The 22,798-nt window shown below is 33.3% G+C and overlaps 2 protein-coding genes across 3 annotated transcripts; both read right to left on the reverse strand.

The window, feature by feature from the left end:
* Nucleotides 1-1,269: 1,269 nt before the first annotated feature.
* LOC120141968 (probable transcription factor KAN2) lies at nt 1,270-4,517 on the reverse strand. 2 transcript variants are annotated; one of them, XM_039156739.1, is made up of 6 exons: nt 3,670-4,517; nt 3,457-3,533; nt 2,765-2,810; nt 2,226-2,397; nt 1,581-1,638; nt 1,270-1,403 (listed from the first exon to the last, which is right to left on the reverse strand). In XM_039156739.1, exons 1-6 carry the CDS (start codon nt 4,310-4,312, stop codon nt 1,281-1,283), a joined length of 1,119 nt encoding a protein of 372 aa, XP_039012670.1. In that variant the 5' UTR covers nt 4,313-4,517; the 3' UTR covers nt 1,270-1,280. The 2 variants fall into 2 exon arrangements, with proteins under 2 accessions (XP_039012670.1, XP_039012667.1); XM_039156736.1 differs by having other exon boundaries at nt 1,270-1,409.
* Nucleotides 4,518-11,754: 7,237 nt separating this feature from the next.
* LOC120141951 (lysine-specific demethylase JMJ706-like) lies at nt 11,755-18,925 on the reverse strand. The gene is made up of 12 exons (XM_039156711.1): nt 18,531-18,925; nt 16,745-17,128; nt 16,376-16,532; nt 16,070-16,289; nt 15,235-15,288; nt 15,063-15,142; nt 14,696-14,973; nt 14,223-14,618; nt 13,738-14,138; nt 13,346-13,621; nt 12,161-12,498; nt 11,755-12,127 (listed from the first exon to the last, which is right to left on the reverse strand). Exons 2-12 carry the CDS (start codon nt 17,121-17,123, stop codon nt 12,100-12,102), a joined length of 2,607 nt encoding a protein of 868 aa, XP_039012642.1. The 5' UTR covers nt 17,124-17,128; nt 18,531-18,925; the 3' UTR covers nt 11,755-12,099.
* Between the last annotated feature and the right edge of the window lie 3,873 nt (nt 18,926-22,798).

Consider the following 22,798-nt stretch of genomic DNA (forward strand, 5'->3'; position numbering starts at 1 on the left):
AATAAAATTATAAGCTAAAAACGATAAAAAAGAAAATTAACCTTTTAAAAGTTTATCGCATGGCAAAGTTGCTACTCATGAAGCACTCATGGTTTTAGTAAGGAATTGTTATTCCTATTGGACATATATATATATATATATATTATCAAAGCGATGGGCATATATGACCTAACTTTCCACCTTCAAGCTATTGCACAAGGCATTTCTAGCTTTAGGGATTGCCAAATCATGGAGGAGATTGGAGACTAATATCATCCTTTTGTGGACCAATTGTCGTCTCAATTTTGTTTTTTTCTCCCAAAGAGAGGATTTTGGCTGGATAAAGCTAGCTAACGTTAGAAACATGGGCCATGCAATAATAATAAGGTACGAACTTAAGAATTTACGTTAGAGGTAAATTTTTATATTTTAAGGAGATAGATTTATAAAATTTTAGGGACGAAAATATAGTATTAATTTAAAACGACTAAAATATATGAGAATTTGGAATTTTCAGAGATTATCCCACGAGCCCCCTCAATCCCTCCCTAAATGCAATCTTCACAAAATATTCCCTTCTTCACAGAGATCATATGAAAGCTAACAAAAACCAAATTAAAAGAGGGATAAACAATCCTATCATGTGATATAAAAGAACTAATTGAAAATTGATTTCTTTACCTTTTGCTTTTGACTATAACTTTTATAAGCTTTGATGAATATGTGATCTTTTAAGAAAGGGAATTGAAAGCTTTAACTTTTGAAAACACACTTTCCTTTTTGTATTTTACCCCAGTAATTTTAATATTGGGTAATAATTATACCTTTATGCATACAAAGATTTCATAGCTCATATTCTTCAAAGCCTTTTAGTATTCTCCTTTGATTTTCCTTTTAATCCCAAAGTGTAAAGCATGTGAAAATGCCTAGGAATTATGAAAAAAGAATGTAAAGTGGTCCATTACAATTACCAAGGGATCACTTCATACTTGAAAAGTCACTCACTCACTCGCCCACTTTCCCCTCTTATTTCCTTCTCTTCATATTTACTTAGTAACATAATTTTGGGGATAATTTTCACCCCAGTCCCCATTTCTTCTTTTGTTGCTTTATGTCATTTTCTTGTCTCCTTCTCTACCTTTTGTTCTTGAATATATATTTTTTCTGAAAGGGTACCAGATTCTGTTCACCAGCTTCAGAGATTATAATCATTTCAAAATTAGTAGTAGTGTACACACACAAAGATATAAAAATAATCATTTTTTTAATATAAATCCATTTTCCCTTCACTTTTTTTTATATCAATGTGGCAGTACCCCCAAGGTGAATTCCAAATTAGGCTTCTTGGGGCTTGTCCCTGATAGGCTTGATGAGCTTCCATCTGATAGTCTCTCATGGCTTAAGCACTTTGGATCCATATCCTTCTGCAACTAAAAACATAAAGCAAAGCAATGAATATTACTACTGCCTAGCTTATTACCACCTTTCATCAAGCAGTTGAACTTGTGCATGGCTGAATGAAGAAAGGAGAGCAAAAAGAAAGTTATTTGGTTCATAGCTATATATATAAAAAGAAAGAAGAAAGGGTTTGGAATTAGTACCTGGAGAGATGGTACGTTTCCAGCAGAATCCTTATGTTTCCCATGCAACCAAGCTTCCCTGCAGAGGGAAAACAAAAAAGAAAACTTTTAAAGACCAATACACTGAGATAAAATAAAAGCAAACTGAGGCTATCTTTTACTGTCTTGTTTATGTTAATAGTAATAGTATTGTTGCTTCACACGATTCGAACGAATCATCGAAACGATTGAATCGTGTAGACAACTGAAAAAGAAAAGTTTGCATGTAATGTAACCTGTTTGAATTTGCATGCATGTGATAGTGGGGAGAGAGGGAGAATATTAGTAGGTTCTTTTTAGTTTTGATTTTTATTACAAACATTATTAATATTCATGAACTAGAAACAAAAGGTCCAAGGAAAGGAAAATAAACTGTTTGTCTGTTCTTGTCAAACAAAGGGACTGACAAGTTTCTAAGATTTGTCAAACCAAAACAACACAAAACAAGAATCAACTCTGTTGAAGAATATTAATGCAATTGCAAAACGACCAAACAAAGGGAAACAACATGATAAACTGAACTCGGACTAAAATTTTCAGGGGGGGGAACAGAAAATTTTCTGACTACCCAAACAGTGGAATGCTTATACAATATAAAGGAAGGGAAATACACATATCAATACTAACCTTGATGAATTGCTCCACAGACCATGGTATTCCTTCTCTTGATGAGCACTCGATGATGATGATGATCTTCCTTGCTGAACTGATATATCCGTTCTCCTTGGGTTTTGAATGTCAATCATCAAATCTTCGGAAGTATCCCCAGACGATCCATTCTCAAATGCATCTGATTGTCCTGTTTAAATTAAAAGAATTTATCTTTATTTGAAACCCCCAAGTTTAAGTTTAATGAGAATCGAAAAGATAGGTTTAAGCACTATTCTCGAGACCAGTGGGAACAATGGGCTCCAAAAAGGCTGCTGAAAATTTCTGGCTATTAGAACAGCTTTGGAAGTGTGTCAGGAAATGAAAAGCCGAAGTGTCAATGGTTTTGGTCATCGAATCAGGCCAAAAAAAAAGTTGAATTAATCAAGCAGTGTCGAAAATAGAAATTGTATACTTCTTGAAGATGGAAGAAACTGGCAAAGTGCAATTACATAAATGTAGTTCGAGGGGAAATGTGTTTGCAGAATCAACATGATGAAGAAACATTGCATACTTACCAGAAGTTGCAGCTGCTCTGTCTGTGGTCTTCACAGTTCGATACATCTGCAAGATAATTAGCTTGTTAAGGAGTAAACAAGATGAATGCATTAGAGTAGGCTGAAGAAGAGTATGATAATCAAACAAAATCAATTTAGCATAATTTATATCCCTTTTTTGTAGCTTATATATAAAAAGAATAAATAAAGTTAAAAACCAGGAAGTAGACCAATAATAACTGTTCTTTGTGTGCAACACAGTGCATGCAAGTACTAACTGTTAAAAAGAAAGGGATATACATACATACATACATAAATATAGTTTTCCCCAAAGGCTTAAGTTTTTTTTTTTTTATGAAGTTTAATTTTACATAAACTTTGAAGACGAGAAATGTCGAAAATGAGGGTTTAACTGTGCTTAAGAAGATATGTAGATTATAGAGGCTAGAAGAAATTTTATCATTGTAAAATGATTGTGCTGTTGTACTTGAATTTGTTTATATCTCCTTTTCTCTTTCTCTCTCTTTTTTTCTCTCAGCTCAGTATTTAGAGAAAAGAAATGGGAATGGAACTGCGCTTGTAGTAAGAAAAGGAGAAACCCAAGGTTGAAGATAACTTAAAAGTGAAGATTTGAAGATTATGAACAGATGAAAGCCTGCAAGTAGAAAAAGCCAGAAATTATATGAAGAAAAAGGGTTAGCATAATTATTTACCTGAAGATGGGATTTAACATGTGCTAAGGTAAGATCTTTGACATCCATTAGCTCAAGAACTGACTTGGGTGTAGCTCCTAAGACAGCCCCACAAAGAATACAGAATAAAATCAAATGAAGCAATGGTGAAAACAAAAGGAAAAAAGGGGCTGAAAAGTGAACAGTAGAGGGAAGAAAAAGAAGAAGATTAAACGAGAGATGAAGGGAACATACTTTCGTGACCACCTAATAACTCGACAGCATGAACAAAGCGAGCGTGGAGTGTACTAGTCCACCGCATCCTAGGAGCTCTTATGCTTCGTTTGGCCGGAAACCTCGACATGAATCTCGATCTCATCAACCCTTGAGACTGGAAGGGGGTGAAGCTGGTGCTACTAGTGTTAATGTTATTACTAACCAAACATGATTCCAAAGGTTGTTGAGCAAATGGAAAATGAGAAGGAGGGTTTTGGTAGACGGGAATTCCTCTTATGGGTCTCAAGAAACCAAGCTCTTGTTCCAGCCCTTGCTGCTGCTGCTGCTGCTGCTGATACAGTAGCGGATGTTGCAGATGCTTGTGAGGATAAGTTTGGAATTGGTTTTGATGATAAGCATGGAAAAGATTACCATTGCAACTGGCGCTACAGTTTTGGAGAAGCTGAAGGTGGTTGGAGTTGGACTCTGAAATTCTCGTATTGGACAAAGATAGGTCGAAAAAGTTATCAGGTTTCGCCATTGAAGCTATGGAGTTCCTCGAGTCGAGGGATCTCTTCCAAAAACCCAAATCCAAATCTTCCTCCGTTGTCGTCCGACATGTCGATGTCGGTTTGCTGTTCGGTGAGCTGATTTGCAAGGATAAATCTGGGAATAGCTCCATATTTACTCCCCTCCCTCCTCCTACTCTTCGCAGTAAGTCTATATATCAGATAAAGGATCAGGTTTTATGTGTATATATGAAGAAGAAGAGGTAAAAAAAGGGTTAGACACAGTTTTTGCAGGTGAAAAATTCTGGGGTTTTCTTTTTCTTCAGATTTGGTGTTTGATCAAAGGGTTTTGAGGGGGAGGGGGAGAAAGAGAGATAGAAGGTGTTGAAAACGACACTTGATACTATACATACATTGCAGGAAAAATAATAAACAAAAGTAAAGAAAAGAAAGGTAGGCCTACTCCTAGTTTTTTTTCTCTCTATCCTTCCTTGCTTTGCTTTTGTGGATGTGATGTTAAAGGGAAGACACTGCTTTTGTGTTATTAATTTTATTATTATTTAAATAATAAAATTGATAAAAAATTATCTAAAATATTATAATTTATACCTAAAACATGAATGATTTTTAATAATTTTTATAAAATATCCAGCAATAATAAAAACGATAGAAATAATAATATTTTTAATAATTTTTTATTAATTTTTTATTTAAATAATAACAAAATTGATAATGTTTTTAATCGTATATTAAAAGTGTTGTATGTGATATTTTTCAAAATTAAAAGTTTTTTTAGGATGACAAAGAAATAAACAACCTTGATTGATTCCTTTTTACTACTACTCTTTTTCCTTTCTTTCTTTTTCCTTCCTTCTCTTTTAATAAAAAATTAATTATTTTTATGAAGATATATACCAATCCTCGAAAAATTCTACATTGTATATCGTATACCACAATATACCACTAAATTGAACGTATCACAAGAAAATTTATCCTTATTATGTAAATATTAAAAAGTATAAGAATTTATTTAAAATTAATCATTTATTAAAATTAATTATAATTTTAACTTATATAACTTAAAATCTTAATTCTAAACAAATTAAATTACTTAAATCAATTATTATTTTTAATAAAAATTACAATTAAATTATATTTTTTTATTAAAAATAATAATTAATTTAAGTAATTTAATTTGTTTAGAATTATGATTTTTAAATTATATAAGTAGAATCAGTTATCAACATCAGTCATCGTCGACGACCACCTTAACTCGTCAGAAAATCAACTGCTACAACATCCAGCGTTTCTGTTTGTCGTCGCCCAGTTCGTCGTCGCCCAACATTCGACGCTCCCGAAGGAGAAGCTTTGTCATTTGCATCGTCCATTTTTTTTTTCTTTTTTTTTACGCACGGTGACCTTTGAAGATTCATCCCTGACCGTCACCTATCCCAGCCATACCAATAATTCTAAATAAAATACAAATAAGGGGGGTGGAATGTAATTTTACCATTAAAGAAAACTAATGGAAAAGATGACCAGAGAATTGAGTGCGATGGACTTACACGCGGTGGCAATTGAGGATGAACGAGAACTAGCAGTCGTGGTTGGTCTAACTAGGATGAATTACGTCCGGAGATGATTCTTTGAAGGTCACCGTGCGTAAAAAAATTAAAGGAAAAACAAACATACGATGGCTAACGCAAAAGGTAGAGATTCTCCTTCAAAACGGTTGATTGTTGCAAACAGAGCGACCACAAACGAAAGCGCTGGATGTTGTAGCAGTTGGTTTTCCAGAGAGTTAAGGTGATCGCCGACGGTGACTAATGATGATGACTTGTTCTAACTTATATAACTTAACAATTGTAATTCTAGACAATTAAATTACTTAAATTAAGTATTGTTTTTAATAAAAATAATATAATTATAATTCTTTTAAAATTATAATTAAATGTTAATAAATGATTAATTTTAAATAAATCCTTATACTTTTTAATATTTACATAATAAAGATAAATTTGCTTGTGATACATTTCAGTACGTTGCGGTATGCGACGTGCGCTGTTGACTTATCCACCAATCCTCATATTTTAGTAAAGTTTAAAATTTGACATCGGTGATAAAAATGAAAGAAGTAGCATGATTGTTTATAATTTATCTATTTTAATTTGAATAAAGAATGTACGTTAATTAACCTTGAGTTCCTCTTTTACACCCTTATTGATGTTAAAAAGGAGGTTATTAAGAGACAGGGATGGAGCTAGGATCAAACGTTAAGGTGGGCAAAATTTGAAAAGAGAGCGGATGGTGATTAACCTTGAGTTCCTCTTTTACACCCTCATTGATGTCGAGAGGAGATTATCGAGAGGCAGGGATGGAGCTCGGATCAAATGTTAAGGGGTGAAAAATAGTTTTATATAAAAAAAAACAATTATTAAGAATTTAAATCTAACATCTGGGAAGGACAAAGACCTTATCTAACTACTATTTAAACTAAAAAAGACCTAAAATGTTATTATACTAAAAAATTTCGAAGAGGCAACTATCCCTCCCAAGCACCATGTAGATTTGTCCATGTCGAGAGGGAGAAAGAGGAATGATGTTTCTTTTTTTAAAGAGAGAAACCATCTATGTATCTTTTATCTTATGTGTCACGTGATGATACGAGATAAGAGAGAATTAATCTCTTATAATTGACATTTTTTTATTCTCAATATAAACCTAATAGTTGTTTAATGGTAAAATTATTAATTGTTTCTTTCAAGTTATTTTGGAGGTTAGATATTATGTCAATGAATTGTTGTAAGAATATAACTTGCATTTGATATTTTCAAAGGTTTATCGTTCCGGAATGAAATTTTAAATATTAACAATGACCATGATAGATTAAATTAAAAATATTAGATTTTTTAAATGAAATTTTCAGTAATACATTAATCTCAATTTTTGTTGAATTATAATGAATATTTTGACTTCTAATTTTAAATATAATAAAATTTGAATCAATACTTTTTTGTCTAAATGAAAGTCGAGTGACTTTTGTGCGACTCATATCATTCCGAATTAGTTAGGACGGAGCCATGATAGATTAATTGCTTCCCAGATTCTCTCAAGCTTTTAATCAATTTAATTAAACAAGTGAATTACATGTTTAGTTCTTTTGAAAGACTGGAACTGTATGGATTGAGTTTAATTTAATTGATATTATTGTTGGTACATTGTGTAAGAGCGCATGAGATCAAACATATTCAAATGTTTAATATTTTCTAATTTTGTGATGCTTATTAAGATTAGGATGGATATGGGATTCGGACCCAACAGATTTTGACTCGATATATATGATTGATTTTCTTTTAAATTCGGGTTTAAGTTGGATGAAATTTAGTTTTTTAAGAGTAAGAACGAGTCTGGTTCAATTTAAATATGAAAATCACTTATGCATATGAAGACTTTTCAACCATGTATTTATTTATTTATACATGCATTGTTTTATCTTGATTTTTTAATTTTCTGACTGTCGGAGGTCTTCTACGGAAGCTACTCTCAACCTGACGTTGGGGGCAACCTACTACCCTACCTCCCCTTTATCCCATTGCATATGAGAATAGGGTTTTGTTGTTTTTATTGTAACTCGACCTAAAATAATAATATAGTTATCATTTATATATTTAGGAATAATTGTAATATTACTAATCTCTTTATATTATTTCAATTAGATCCTTATTTTACTATTTACATACATCGTGTTAGGTCGGGTTAGGTACATATTTTTATCCAAAAATTGGGTGAGGTTTTGGATCGAGTAAAACCTTTCCAAATTCAAATTGAATCGAGTGAAAAGTGATAAGATAAATAATCAAAATGGGTTTAGGTAAGCTAAAATCCGACCCGAACTATATCCGTATCTAACTAAGATTCTTCAAATTGCTTAAATTGTCTAAACATTGCAGCATTGGTATTCCATTGACACCATTGATGGTGCCTAACTTTTTGATGGATGCCCCTAGAGTTGCACTTATTTTCATTAATGAAACTGTAAATCTTAGATTAATAATGTAAAAAGTTGAATTTCAGTAATAAATATATTACCCGACCCGTTTACAGCCGCAAATAAATAAAAAATATATTTAAAAGGCCCTAAACTATAACAAAGTTTATTTAATTAACGCATGTGCATTATTTTGTATATGTGATATGTCAGATTTGATGTGCTTTGAAATTTGAATGTCTGATGCCCCCAAATGCCCTGTGAATTATTGAATATTACTTACTTTGCCATCCCAATTTATTAATTTATATAAATATTATAAGAATGTGATTAAATTTATTAATACATATATTTATGTTTAATGATGATTAAATGAAAATAAAATAAAGTGAAATGTTTTAGAAACGTGAATGCCATTAATTAGGTTTAGCTGCTTTCGAAATTTAGATAAAGCTGAAGTTAACTTTTCACTTTATTATGAAAATCTTTATAATATATGCAAAGACTTTTAGGCAAATAAGGTCATTGTCTCCGAGTTATTAATTCAAAATTTTAATGTCATGCACGAACTAAACAATCTCGGTGATTAAGAAATTTATTGTTTTGTCGTAAGGTATTAGCTTCGATTGCTACATAATATCTTTTACAATCTGATTGATAGTCCTTTTAACTGATTCAACAATTTGAGTATATATTTCTCTTGCCATTATGTTGTTATCAACTCCCACCACAAAGCTCGAATCTATCGAACTTGTCTTTGGGGTTTACAACACTACATTCATTATCACAATTTTAATCTTTTTTTTTAGATTCCCAAACAAAATATTTGTTAATCAGGGAAATTTTATACTAATATATTTGAAATTATTACATAAATAATGTGAGGAATTGGATTGTCGTCTTTATTGAGGCATCTAGCTCCTTGTCCCAGGCCATCCATTCTCATTAAGATGTCAACAAATCCGACCTTGAGATCAACAAGATACCATAGACTGGGTTTCCATTGAAAAAGACATTTGCGTATTAAAATTCTTATCCATTGGAACCCGAGAAATAATACTGGCAGTGCAACCGGATCAAGCAGATTCGTGGTTAACTTGAATTTTCTTCCATGTAAATCTAACCCTAGCTAGGGTTCCCGACAGCATTGGAAACAATGTTCTAAACACACATATTTTACATGTATGTTACAGCTACCGACACCGAGAACAGAAATGGAAGACTGAGTTTTTTTGTTTTTTTCCTTTTGGTAGCAGATGAAATCATTACAGAGAAATCATTAAGGAGGGGATTAAAGTAATGGGGGTGAATGTCAAACCTATTCCTTGGGAATGAGAAATAGGGTTTTAAAAAAGGACATACATACGTGTTTTGAGGAGTAATTTTTATTTAAAAAAAATCTGGAAGCATCTATCTTGGTCAGGGAAATTCCATTTTTGTATTGTTTACTAATCCTTATCTTAGTTTTCCAAGGACATTGAGATCAAGCCCAAGGAATCTTACATTAATACCTCTTCTTGATTTTTTCCCGTTAAGTTAAATTTTATATTAAGAGACGAACTTATAAAATTTTAGAGGACGAAAATAAATTATTAATAAAAAATATAAAAAGTTTTAAAAATATATAAAAAATTTAAACATTTTAATAGCCCACTGTCGGGTTCACCTTTGATGCTCGGTATGCTTATTTGATCTCTTTGGAGTTCACATTTCATGTATACGTATAAGTGGACCTTTATGCATACGATAAACCCATGATTTTGCAACACACTTGTTCAGGTTCATTTCCAAGACTGCGCCTAAGAGGTCATTTGCCCTTAGAAGGCTGAATTAGCCATTGAAATTGATCGAAGCCCCAACCAAGTTAATTACGTCATTTGTCTTTCAATCATTGCTAAGTAAATAATACGCGCGCATGCAGTGCGTGTTAACACAAACATAACACAAAACAACAAGTTGGATGAATAGCAATAGCAACGCGTGTAAGGTCTATGTCACTTTACACTCAATAAGGTAAAGAACGGTGTCTTATAAAGCATAAACCCATCTAGAAACACTTCTCTTCTCAATGTGGGAGTAATTGTCTTTATTCTCTTAAGCATTACTAACAGAGACAAAAGAACTTGGACCAACAGGGACATGATTGTTCCAATTTAATTAAGGTCCCATATTTGAAATCTTGACACATGATCATATGCATAGGAAAATTTAATGGCTTCTATGAGTGCATTGTCAAATACAATTAAGGGGGAATGGATTACACGGGGGGTTTGAATCCAAATTCTTCATAGAAATATGTATATATATATTTTAAAAAGGTATGGGATATTATACGTTTGAAAGTATAATTAGTGGAAGAGTTGAATAATTAATATGCCCTATCCTTACAATGAAAGCGACTTTTGAAGGAGCACAAAGAAGAAATGATGGTGGATTATTTTTCCATCACGAGAAACACCAATATTCTTAAGGAACTTACCACACTTTAAAAAAGATGATTATCCCTTCAATCAAACCCACTTAATCACCCCTTTTCTAAATGAGTTAGAAGGTAGCAACATGTAGGATCATATTTGCAAATCAACATAATATTTTAAAGCAAAAGTGGAAACATTTTGAATCTTTTCCAACGACTTGGAGCAAAAGTGTACAAATCCGATGTGAAATTTGTAGATTTTGACAACTTATTTATTTTGATTTTGTTCCTTGTCTTTTCTTTTTCATTCTCATCCCACACGAATTTTCCTTGGTTTCACCTTGCACTCCACAACTTTTATTCTCTTGAAATTAAGGTGGGGAATGATTAGTGTGGGCATTGGCCCCACGAACCTTAAGCCACCTCAAATCCGATCACTCCGGAATTAATTGGCAGATCAGTCAAGGAAAAAAAGGGGTTGTAGCCGCCTCAATTTAATTAGATTTTATTTAACTTTTAATATAATTTCAATATAGTTAATTTTTTTTATTTGAAACTAAATAAATGTGGAAAAATATATATGAGGATAATAATAATCGATGGAATTTTCATCAAACCTCAAGGGTCTCTGTCTACTTCTAAAAAAATATTTAAAAAATGAATACTTTTATTGGATAAATCATTGACTATCTTTCAACAGCTTGAGTCAACTTGTATTAGAGTAACAATAATTTTTGAACTTGTTTCCTATAATTTTTTAACTTCTTAATTATATATATATATATATATAAGAGGAAAAAATACGATCAACAAAATAGCCATGAAAAAATTTAAAGCAGTGTGGTTTTACAATGTTGGTTGATTTTGAAAAACCAATAACCTGTTTTGATTATTATTAGTTTTTCCAAGTATTCATATCAATTGTAGCCAGCAGGGCCCATTGTTGTTAAAGGTTGCTGTCCAGTGTCATCTATGACACAAGAAACAAACAAAAGAGAGAAACTGTAAAGGTGATTTCTTGTAATGTTCCGTCGTTGTTGACTCTCAGACAATGGGGTTTTGGAAATGAAATTGTGTTACAGCGGTAAATAACGATGAGACTCTTTGCCTTTGGGTTGGGTAGAAAGAGTTCTTTTCATCGTCTTGCCGGAAAGAAAAAGGTCAGCGGAATCATTACTCTGCATTTTATTTAAACAGTATACAACATTCGCTACATGAAAAGAATAAAGAGGCTGGCAGGGGAAGCAGCATACGTCTAAAATGAATAAATTTACAAGAAAGTAAATTACACCAACCCAAATTCTACATTTTGGTAAGGTTGGTTCTCCTGCCATAGACAGAAAACACCTCAGGCGTGAGTTAGAACCGCAAGAATCGCTACTACGACGTGCAATTTGCCCCAGTTTTGGAGGCCTGCACAAAGAATAAAAATATTAATATCCTAAGCTTTGGTTAATCTTGCACTGCTGCTTCCTGAGCTGAATTCATCATTTGGAATTTCAATGTTGTTGTTAGAACTCCATTTAGAGGGAATGTAGCTCAATCCGAGTCCAGGGTCACAAACCATCAGTTTCTGCACACCTACAACTTCAAACCAGTCTGCTATATGAATCTAGATAAACTGGCCCTCTCACTTTAAGGCTCTTTGGACCAATCTCTGAAGGAGGTTCCCTCTTGCTTTTTCCTAACTCCTGCCGCAACCCATCATTTCGGTGGTGCTCTTGCTGCCTGCTCATTTCCGCCTCACCCTCCAGCTTCTTATACTTGATGGAAATGGGAATGGGAAGGGCAACTCTTCCAAACCTGTCCTTCACATCAATATTTGGAGCTTCTTTACAATAAGAACTGCGATTAATATTGCGATTTGGTTGGTCATGTCTACAACATTCGGATTCAGATGGCACTGGCTGCTCACATCTTCCTTCATGTTGGAGTTTCTTTAACCGTTTGAACCCCTGCCATATGGATAAATGGTGTCAGGACAAGATACAAAACGATGGGACATTATCCAAATTGAAGACAATCAATATAAAAATGTGGAAACATAACCAACGGTTTTAATTGTAACTAATTTAATGCCAAGTCAAAAACTTGTTTATTATCCTCTAGCGATCCATCAAAAACTTCACTAGAAAGCACGTAACTGATGAGATGCTTATTGAAAAGTAAATCGATACTAGGGGCCAACCGACGAACAACTACCACCCAACAGAATGATAACTGGCCAATGGAAAAGTAAAGAATACAGTCTTCCATTCAACAAAAAGGGGAAATTTAAGCACAGCAACAACATGATTTGAAATCTTGCTCAGTTACTCTTTCACTTTATCTCTAAAACAAAAAAGATAAGTAAAGATAATTATTGTCAAAACCCAATATAAATCCAACTCTCTCATGCCTGAAACTATTGTCATGCAGTTGGTAGTTTGTCAGAAATTAAGCAGATTATCAGTGGCACGAATCAGTTTGTGCACCTTTTAGTAGGGGAGAAAAAGCTTAGACTTTAAAATGTTAGTGAACAGCGCTTCTATGTAAGGGATGGAATTACACATTGACTTCCCTAACATCTTAAAATCTCACCTAGATTGTCCACGGGCCCAATGATAAGTCAAAGCTAAAATAAGGTTCTTTACATAGTCAAATAACTTGTAGTAATTGCATGAAGAAATTGCATCAAATTAATCTCAGCTTTTTAATCAAATAATAATCAGATAGTTTTCAAAATGAAAATAAAGGCATCCCTGATAAGTTTAGTAACTTTATAACAGACATAAATATAACTATGGAAAGCTAAAATTATACCTGTTGTTCTGAGTTCTTTGATGACATGGTGTCATTCACAAATCTCTTCTCAACCTTCAAAAAGGAAGGCCGTTTAACCCTAAATATCGGTGAATCAGAACTATCGCTGTCTCCGTCCATTATAGACCTATTAACTGGTTTATGAACATTATCCAGAAGGATACTTGGATGATCTTCACATGACAGACAAGAAGCAGATGATTCTTGTCTATTTTCTGAGACTTCTTCTGGGAATCTTTTACCAATCGCGCTTACTTGGTTAGCTACCCTCTGTACCTGCTTTGAACATATAGCAATTGTCACTTAGTGCAGGAGCAGGAGCAGGAGCAGAGACCAACATATAATTCATGTGTCAGACTAAGAGATTCAGCAGGAAGAGAGCTGGATCTTACATTTTTTGGTGAGGATCCAACTTGCTCCAAAATGGTAAAAGGAGTTGATGTGGCAAAAGAAGAGAAAGCATCAGTCAGCTCAGTTTGAATTTTTCCGGAGTCCTGGTTCATAGAAGATATATTTCCTAGAGGTTCACCCGTTGTATTTATTGAAGCAATCTCAGGACTCAATGCAACATTAATCTCACAGTATGGGAAGTATAAATCCTCTACATCAGTCTGTAACTTAGTTGACAGTGGATAAAAATACAAGTCATCACCATTTTCAGGTTGTTGCTCAATTTCTTTTGATATGGCATCATCTTGCTCAAACTTCTTGGCAGCAGCTTCCATCTCTCCAACATCAACCCTCAAGAAAAGACCATAATAGCTCCCACAGGGGAAGTCTAGTGACTTGATACCTGCAGAAGGAAAACAGGCTCATAATAAGACAATCATAATCAAAGGGAAACTACCAAAACAAAGCAGGATCCGGGATATACTACCATGTCGCAGGCAAACAGGATGAGCGTAACAGCTGCAGTTAATGAAAGCAACATAACAATCACGTTTGCATAAAGTGCAGACGATTGTTCTATAATAATTTGGGGATATACTGGCGCATGCCCTTGATTTCATGACAGACCAACGCGCCCGGTGCAGGAAACGCATCAGCTTTACGAATGAAAGCTTGATGCAATGATGAGAGGCCAAGTCTGCCGGTGAATAATCCAAATCTTCCAGTTCTAAACCTGTATACAGAAGCATAGCTTCTTTGCAGAGAAGTTCCTCATGCGGAAGGAGAGGAACCCTGCTGAGATGTGCATAGCGCAAGCTAGCTACAGCCCCCAAAGGAAACCAATCACCGATAGCAAAATTCACAGCCTCGCCACAGTTGAAACCTAAACAATTATAGTTAGAAACATGTTCATTAACTCCGAACAAGCAAATAAGAAGAAATTAAGTAAATATGACTTACCATGACTGAATCCAGCATGATATGCGCTTGGAAAAGTAATTACGAACTCTCCAGGCTTCTGCACAGCCTTGTAGACAGGGACATCATGTTTCAGCAAAATACTTGGAGGAAATAACGTTGTTTTCCCCAAAAGCGCATCAAAAGCTCCATCTTCGCCATCCACAGATAGGATATCGTTAGTGTACACATGATCTTTGACAACCTTCTCAAAATTTAAAGCAGCGTGACCAGGCACGCTGTACCAAGTTTTTGAAGCCCCACAGTGATGATAGTTAATGCTGCCACAAAATTAATAAGAAAAGGATTATATATAGAATACTAGCAAAGAAAATAACTGAAAAGGAAATTAATGTTTGATAACATTTACCTATACAAATAGTGATCTTCCACATGCCAGGCAAACATACTAAATAGCATTCCTATGTAAAGCATAGGATCAGTTACTCCCTGAAAAAAAGACGGTTCAATCAAATAAATGTGAGCATATCAATTATTTGTAGGTATATAGTGCCAAATTTATATTAGGATCATTTCGATACCGGGATTGCTGTTTCAAGAAGGCGCAAGGTGGACTTTTGTAGCCGTGAGAATAGCTGAAATCAAACAAAAGTATATAAAAAACAAAAGAACCAGAAGCTAGAACAGAGACGGAGAATTCTGGGAACTATACAACATTACTTTATCTTAATAATACTGATAAACAATACAAACAACTTCCCCACTTGAAGCAGACCTTGGCAACCAAGAAATAGAGAGGTATCAACTCTGTTGGACCCTCACAGAATCATTTTTGCAACAGGAAACATCTAAGATATCACCAAATAGATACTGATGGAAAGATTTATCAAACTAACATAATGGTTGCTAAGGCTGCTTTACCTATCTCCATAATATGCGCATATGAAGCCATAGTATCAATCTTATTCCATAGCATCTCATAAGGTTAAAATTTAAGACCAAATCTATACTTTAGTTTACTATGGCCAGTCCAATACAGTTTTATTAACAGGAAAAATCTTTTAGACAATTTTTTTTTGGCAGGAAAAGAGTTTGTGATTCTTTGTTTACACACAAGCGTAACTTATGCTACCAACTGCCATTGGGGATTTGATTTCAATCCAACACATATGAACATATAAACTTGTTACACTTTATGAAGCAGTGTGATAAGAGAGGATCAAAGAGAGCAGAATCTAGAATAAAATACATGAATATACAATAAAATGACTCAAGAATGAGATCAATCACCTATGCAAAATAATATCTATTGTAGTTTTCTTTTCTTTTCTGTCTTTGGTAAAATTAAGTAAAACAAAGCCCTACAAGAAGCATTAAAAAACAAAAGTGAAGATATGATAGTACTGAAATCAACACCTCTAAATTCCATTTGCTACTTCCAAGTGGATCACTGGGAGAAGAAGAAAAGGCACTACCCTCAACATCACAAGCATATTCAACACTTTCTGTCTTCCCATAAGCAATTTCATGCCAAAATTCTTTTTCCAAGTATGTTGCGGAAAGACAACCAGCACTATAATATCTACGAGTAAACACCTTGTTCGCCATTCTCTCGAAATCACGAAATGTATAATTTCTGAAAAGTCACGCTAACATTCAAAACCAGAAAGAAAAAAAACTGCAGGCACAAAAATAACATCTGTTTCAAGAGAGTGAGCTCACATTCCACTCATGAAAAAGGTGATTCTGTCATCAGTATCCCACTCGGCAAGACGAAACGGCTGTACTCTAGTTGTGAACTTGAAGCCTACTTTCTCCCTCATCAATACAACTCCAGCTGGAACAGTAGCAACCACAGGGGAAACAATCTTGCAAATACCTAAGGAGCATATACTCGTAATGTTCCATTATTTATTAATAAAAATGTAAAGAGACAATCTTTAGAAAATTTCTTTCAAAATCCAAACATTTATATCCCTTCTTTACTTGGATTTTGTAATATCATCATATAGAATGTTTCATATACCTTCACCTAGGGGTAGAAAGAGGGAGGATATTCAAATAGTTAAAGATAGAGAATAAAGGTGTTACCATATCTCGAAGCTTCGGGAGCTATCTTCTGCAAATAAACCAAAGGATCTTCAAACTCTTCCTTTGTAGGGCAGTACACAGGACATTCTGGAATTTTTTCAGTCCATTCTAGATCACAAACGTCAAACTTATCAACCTTGTGCTTAGAAAAGACATCCTTCTCACATGAAACACCATTTGACCTAGAAAATGACTCTGCAATCCCTTGTAACCTCACTCCACATGATGCTGAAACTCTCAAAGCATCTCCTCCACTTCTAGCCATCATACTTATGACATCAGAAGCTCCAGAGACAGATTCTGATTTTATCCGTTGAAGCCTTTTATGCTTCAATAATTCTAACCCATTTTTAACCTCCTTGGACAACGCACCCTTCATTCCACCTATAAAAATAAGCAGATAAACACGTTTAGAAAAACCACTTTTATAGAAGCATACTTGAGAAACACATAGTAACAATACAAAATTAGCCTACAAAATTAGCCTTTATGTTTATCATATAAAATGTTATATTACACTTTTCAATTGTGTCGGCACCTAATTGATATCCAAGTGACCTACACGCACGTCCGTGCAGCTATAATATTTATAATACACTACATGCACACAACAAAAACCATTAATTTACAAAGTATTCAATTAGTGATATTAGTTCAGACTCTGCAGAAGTCTAACTACGATCAGCTTGACTAATGGAAAGCATAGATTACAGAAGAGCTTTTAAAAAAAATTGTCCCACGCTTCCAGTATTTAGTTTGCGCCATTCTCTTGCTAAAAATAAGTGGGGAACTATTGTGGTCACACAAACAAAGATCTTTGGATTTCAGAGCGATAAGTCTGGGAACAAAATTAAGGTGCAAAAGCGCAATCCAGTCCACGCGTATACAACAACAGCTCAATAAATTTTAATGAAAGAGCACCTACAGCTATGATAACCGAAAATTGGAACCAAATTCATTCAGAAATGATAATAGAAACAATAAATTTAGTAACATGCATAACCATTTGTACCCAAAACTGAGAACGTGAAAGCAAAAGGCCCACGCCAATCTGAACCAAGATAATTTCTAAGGCATAAGAAGGTTGAAGCTTGGCTGAATCTATTCAAAGACCCGATAATAGATTAAATTCTACAACCAATTTCTCCCATTAAAATCGTGCTTCAAAGGTTAATGACCAGTTGAAATCATCGTACTTAACATATGCCACAAAAATAAAGTCAAAATTTGAGGAATTCGTAAAGCCAATTAAAAACTAGAAAATTTAAACAATAATACACTGTATTACTGGATCGACTTTTTTAGGTAACAACAGTATTAATGGAAAAAAAACACTCAAAAGAATTTTATCAAATTTTACCTACAATTTTACATAACGTAGGGAGGGAACGGGGGAAATTCAACAAATACACATGTGAATTCTCTTATTATTAGGAAAACAAAGCATTTATCATTCTGCTTCTCCACGGAAATTAATTCTGATATAACAGATAAAAAAAATAAGAAAAAAGCTAAGGAAAATCTGTCCGATCCAAAATGCATGATTTGTGGTGGTTATTGCATGAAACTTTTTTTTGAAGAGGAATAACTTTTCTATATTTCAAATTGTAATTTCTGCATTTTTAAAAGATGAGAAAAAAATGTATGAAACCAGAAAAGTAAGGAAAAGTTAAGAAACGGTTTCAAAATTAAAACATTGTCAACAAAGACAAACAAAATAAAAAGAACCGGGACAATTTTCATAAAAATAAAAAATAGAAAGAACTCAACAGAAGAATTAGCGTACCATCTCAGGCCGCAATGATTCTTTGCGCGCCACCGTTTTGCCGCGATTCACCAAAACGAACGATCCAATGGGAAAAAAACGCAAAATGAGCAAAAAGCAGAAACTAGGTCACGATCTTCAGCATTTGCTATCAAACCAGAGCGTCAAACGTCAACCGAACTCGCCACATTCTCACAACGAGCCGCGCACTCAACCGGACCTGGTCAAACTCGGAGATCCAAATCTGAGTCACGACCCAGCGAACAAGACTTCCTTAGTCGGAGAAATAGCTGTTGGCGGAGGAGGGAGGCGGTTTTCCGGCGAAGGTAACAGAAACAATAAATGAGAAATGGAGAGAGAGGGAGAGAGGAAAAGGAAAGGCTTAGAAAAACAGAAAAGAACCGCAAGTGGATAATTTATACATTTTATACTCAAATGTTAATGCTTTTCCCTCTAAATATTACAACAAATAAATGAAATAAAAATGTAATTTAAAAGATTAATTAAAAGGAAAAGTGGTTGTTCTTTACTGGTTAGGTGTTTCAACCAAACGCCTTGCTTGCCGGCGAAAACGCGCTTTTTTCGTTGGCGCGTTTATAAGGAACCTTCCATTTTTGTCTTTTTTTTTCCCTCCCCGTTACCCTTGGATACTGTGAAGAGCTTTCTTGTTTCGGTCAGAGAAAAGAAAGTGTAAGGAAAATGGCATAATCACGTGTACTCAATTACAGAAACTAAACTTACTTAAATTAAATCCGGCCATCAATTGAACCTAATCATGACGATTAACGGTCAAAAACAAAAAGTAACGAACTCTGAGGATTCGGCGTCTTAGCTGGCCTGTAATTGTTGTTGCTTTTGAACAGCTGAGTTGTACACTAACAGTCTCCTCTCCTACCTTTCTTCTGGCCTAGCTTTTCTATTTCCAATTTTTATTTGAAAATTAAAGATTTTTATTCGATTTTGATCAATTTTAATATTTGATCATATTTTATTTGTTTTTAATTATTTTTTATTTTGGTTTAAAAACTGATTTTTGACTACATCCAATCTAAGTAATTTTTTTATTCAATAAAATAGAAGGATTATTAAATTTGTATAGAGGTTTTATGGCAAAAAATACTCAAATAATATTGTGGAAAAAGTTTCTTATATAATAATTACATTGTTTTATTTTTTTCAAATAAGACAGTCTCTATAATGTTGTAAAGAAATCATATGGATCATTTGACGTCTTTTACGAAGATGTACGAAAGATTCGATGTCTTCTCTCAATATGCATGCATATATGCAAGCAACAAGATTACAGTTTGAACAGTATCTTTCCAAAGATGATGTGTAATTTTGACATCTTTAAGAAGTCGTCAAATAATCTAGTCGTCTTTCATAATGTATTGTAATAATAATCTTATATGAGAAGATAATTTTTCAGCAACGTGAGAAAAATATTTTTTTCAACTACAATATGTAAAATAAATTACCGAACTTCTAAAATAATAATTTTCAACTATTTAAATTTAAAATAAATGTGTAAAATCCAAGCTTATTATTTGTCGGGAAGTGACTTTCTATTAAATATTTTCATGTAACTGCCGCAATATAAGTACAACATAAATACTCCATTGCTCAGACCAACCAATCTGCTTCGGGTTTACGCTTTTGTACTTTTACCAATCCTCGACAGCTGTCGAAATCAGGCAAGCTCAAATACAATATCAAAGTTTCTTTTGGTAAAATCCCGAGTGTAGTAGGTAACGTTGCGATTCTAGAAAGTTCTCGAATTGACGAAAATGCCTGCGTCAACAGTGCGAAATCACATCAATACCCAAATGTCACTTTCACATTTTTACTTTATGCATGCAAATATAATAATTAGATAAATTGTAAATAATTTATTTTCTTAATAAAACACTATTTATTGTCAGAATAATATTAAGAAAGTTCAAGTTAACTGTGAGGGTATAATTGATGGAGTAACATATTTTTGGGTAATAAAATTTGACCACAAAAAGGTAATATCGAGCACAAGCAAGGCATGGGACCTATATTTAGTTAAAGTTGGATGAAACTTTTTAGTGTTGGGTAGGCCGTAAGTCGGTAGATAGTAGATACACTATGTGCATTTCATAGATTTTATGATGCCGTCTTTAATGATCACCGTCACTTAACCTTGTTCAGTCCAATCGGCCAAATTTATAAAAAAAATACATTTTAATTTATTAAAAAATTGAATAATCTAAATTGATTTCAAGATAATATTAGTTACGAGAAAGTAATTACACGACACAATGATTTTATTATGTCATTTCTCATTTATTTAGTATTATTATTGTGCTAGTAAATACTAACGTCTTTTTTATAACATTATTTAATTAACAATAACTATAAAATATAAGATACTATGTCCGTTAAATAATACGTAGAATCTAAATATTAACTATATATCAAAATAGATTATATTAAAAACATATCTATTTCGGATTAATTAAAATCATACGATAAGAATCAAAGGGTGATGATAAGGTTCCTTTAAAAGATACAATAAAGGCCAAAGCTTTCTCTTGAACCAAACCAATACTATTTGTTTAATTGGTATGTCTTTCATTTTTGTGCGTCACATTCTCAGTGGTTGATTCCTCGAGGGATCTTTTCTCATATCATATGTTATATATACACATCACCATCTTACCTACTATTCTCTTCATCCGCGTTATTTTTCCAATCCAACAACAATAATGTCAACAAAGGCCATTAATTTAATTAAACAAAATCTTATGGATAAAATTTAGTACCGTTTACTTGTAAGTTCAGACCCCGAATTTACGTTGGGAGGTAAACTTATAAAATTTTAAGAGATGAAAAATTTATAAAGTTTTATATAAAAGAATTAAAAATATTATAATTTGAAATTTTCAAATGAACACGACCCTCAACCACCCATCTATCTATTTTTAGGGTAAAATATACAAATGGTCCCCTGATTATATAACACTGTTTTATTTAGTCTTTCGACTATTATATGTTATAAAATTGTCCCTTGACTGTACGATGTTGTTTTGTTGAGTATCTCGACTATTAAAGTTAGAAAATGGTCACTTGAATATTCATATGCTCCAAACTCCTCCCTTTTCCGTTAAAAATTTGACTGCAGTCTGAGCTGGACGTTAACTTGCTGACTGATATATGATAAAATATTATCTCATAATCTCAAACGACTATCATATCTCAGTTAGTATGTTAACGTCTAGCTGAGACGATTGTTAATTTTTTAACAAAAAGGACGAGTTTGGAACATAATGAATAGTCGGGTGATGATTTTGTAACTTTTAATAGTAGAGGGACTCAACAAAGTAACACCCTATAATCGGATGACCATTTTGTAACTTTTAATAGTCGATAGACTAAACAAAGTAATATCTTATTATCCGATGATCATTTGTGTACTTTAGCCTTTTTTTTATATGAATTAACTGAATTCTATATTGCGCAAGGTGAGCCCCCAACCAATCAAAATCGTAGAAGGCAGATTATGCAATAAAAAGTTGATCGACCAAATCATGTATCAAAATATGAATTAGTGGTGTACATATCAGCTAAATACAGCGTGTTATGTGTCATGTCGTGTCCCTATGGTGGGGACACGATCACATATAATGATTATAGATATTATAATCTAAAATTTAGATTTATAGTATGTAATATATTTATATAAATTAATAAAATTAAATTTTAAATTCAGAAATTAATGTTGCATATGACCATGGCTTGAAAAAAAAAGTCAAAGCTTGAACAGAATATTTATAGATATGAATTGATTTACGTAATTGATAGATTCCATGTGCCTGCATTGATAACAACGTTTAAAATATTGTAAGTTGGGATCCTCCTTTGCATCATGAGCTTATGGGTTAAAATATTTGTAAGTTGGCGTATGATAATTGATAGAACATGTGGGTGGTTATGCGGTGCGACGCCTAAAAAACGGCTAATATACGGCGTGACCGGTTAAACAAGTGACCGGTTAAAATTTAGACCGGTTATGTTATATTATTTAACCGAAAATATTATAAAGTACAATAACATACTAGGTAGCACTTATATAATGTAATAGGTAGCGCTTATATTTACCTATTTTATAAGTAAACCGGTATATTTATACCGATAGCATTGCAAATTTACCTATTACATTATATTATATTTAAAGTGTCCATACTTTTTATAAAAAGGATCGATACTTTAACAGTGTTTCATGTTTTCTACCTACAATATTAATTTAATAATTTCATTTGCAC

The sequence above is a fragment of the Hibiscus syriacus genome, unplaced genomic scaffold (assembly GCF_006381635.1).
Source record: "Hibiscus syriacus cultivar Baekdansim isolate YM2019G1 unplaced genomic scaffold, ASM638163v2 tig00110816_pilon, whole genome shotgun sequence".
Lineage (NCBI taxonomy): Eukaryota > Viridiplantae > Streptophyta > Magnoliopsida > Malvales > Malvaceae > Hibiscus > Hibiscus syriacus.

Coding starts and splice junctions, on each gene's coding strand:
- LOC120141968 (XM_039156736.1), bottom strand. CDS start 4,312: ATGGAGCTATTCCCAGATTTATCCTTGCAAATCAGCTCACCGAACAGC. Junction 1,639..2,225: donor CTGTGGAGCAATTCATCAAG/GTTAGTATTGAT, acceptor TTCCCTCTGCAG/GGAAGCTTGGTTGCATGGGA. Junction 1,410..1,580: donor GAAACGTACCATCTCTCCAG/GTACTAATTCCA, acceptor TTATGTTTTTAG/TTGCAGAAGGATATGGATCC.
- LOC120141951 (XM_039156711.1), bottom strand. CDS start 17,123: ATGAAGGGTGCGTTGTCCAAGGAGGTTAAAAATGGGTTAGAATTATTG. Junction 14,139..14,222: donor TCCTGTTTGCCTGCGACATG/GTAGTATATCCC, acceptor TTCCTTCTGCAG/GTATCAAGTCACTAGACTTC. Junction 12,128..12,160: donor AAAGTGAGAGGGCCAGTTTA/TCTAGATTCATA, acceptor GGTTTGAAGTTG/TAGGTGTGCAGAAACTGATG.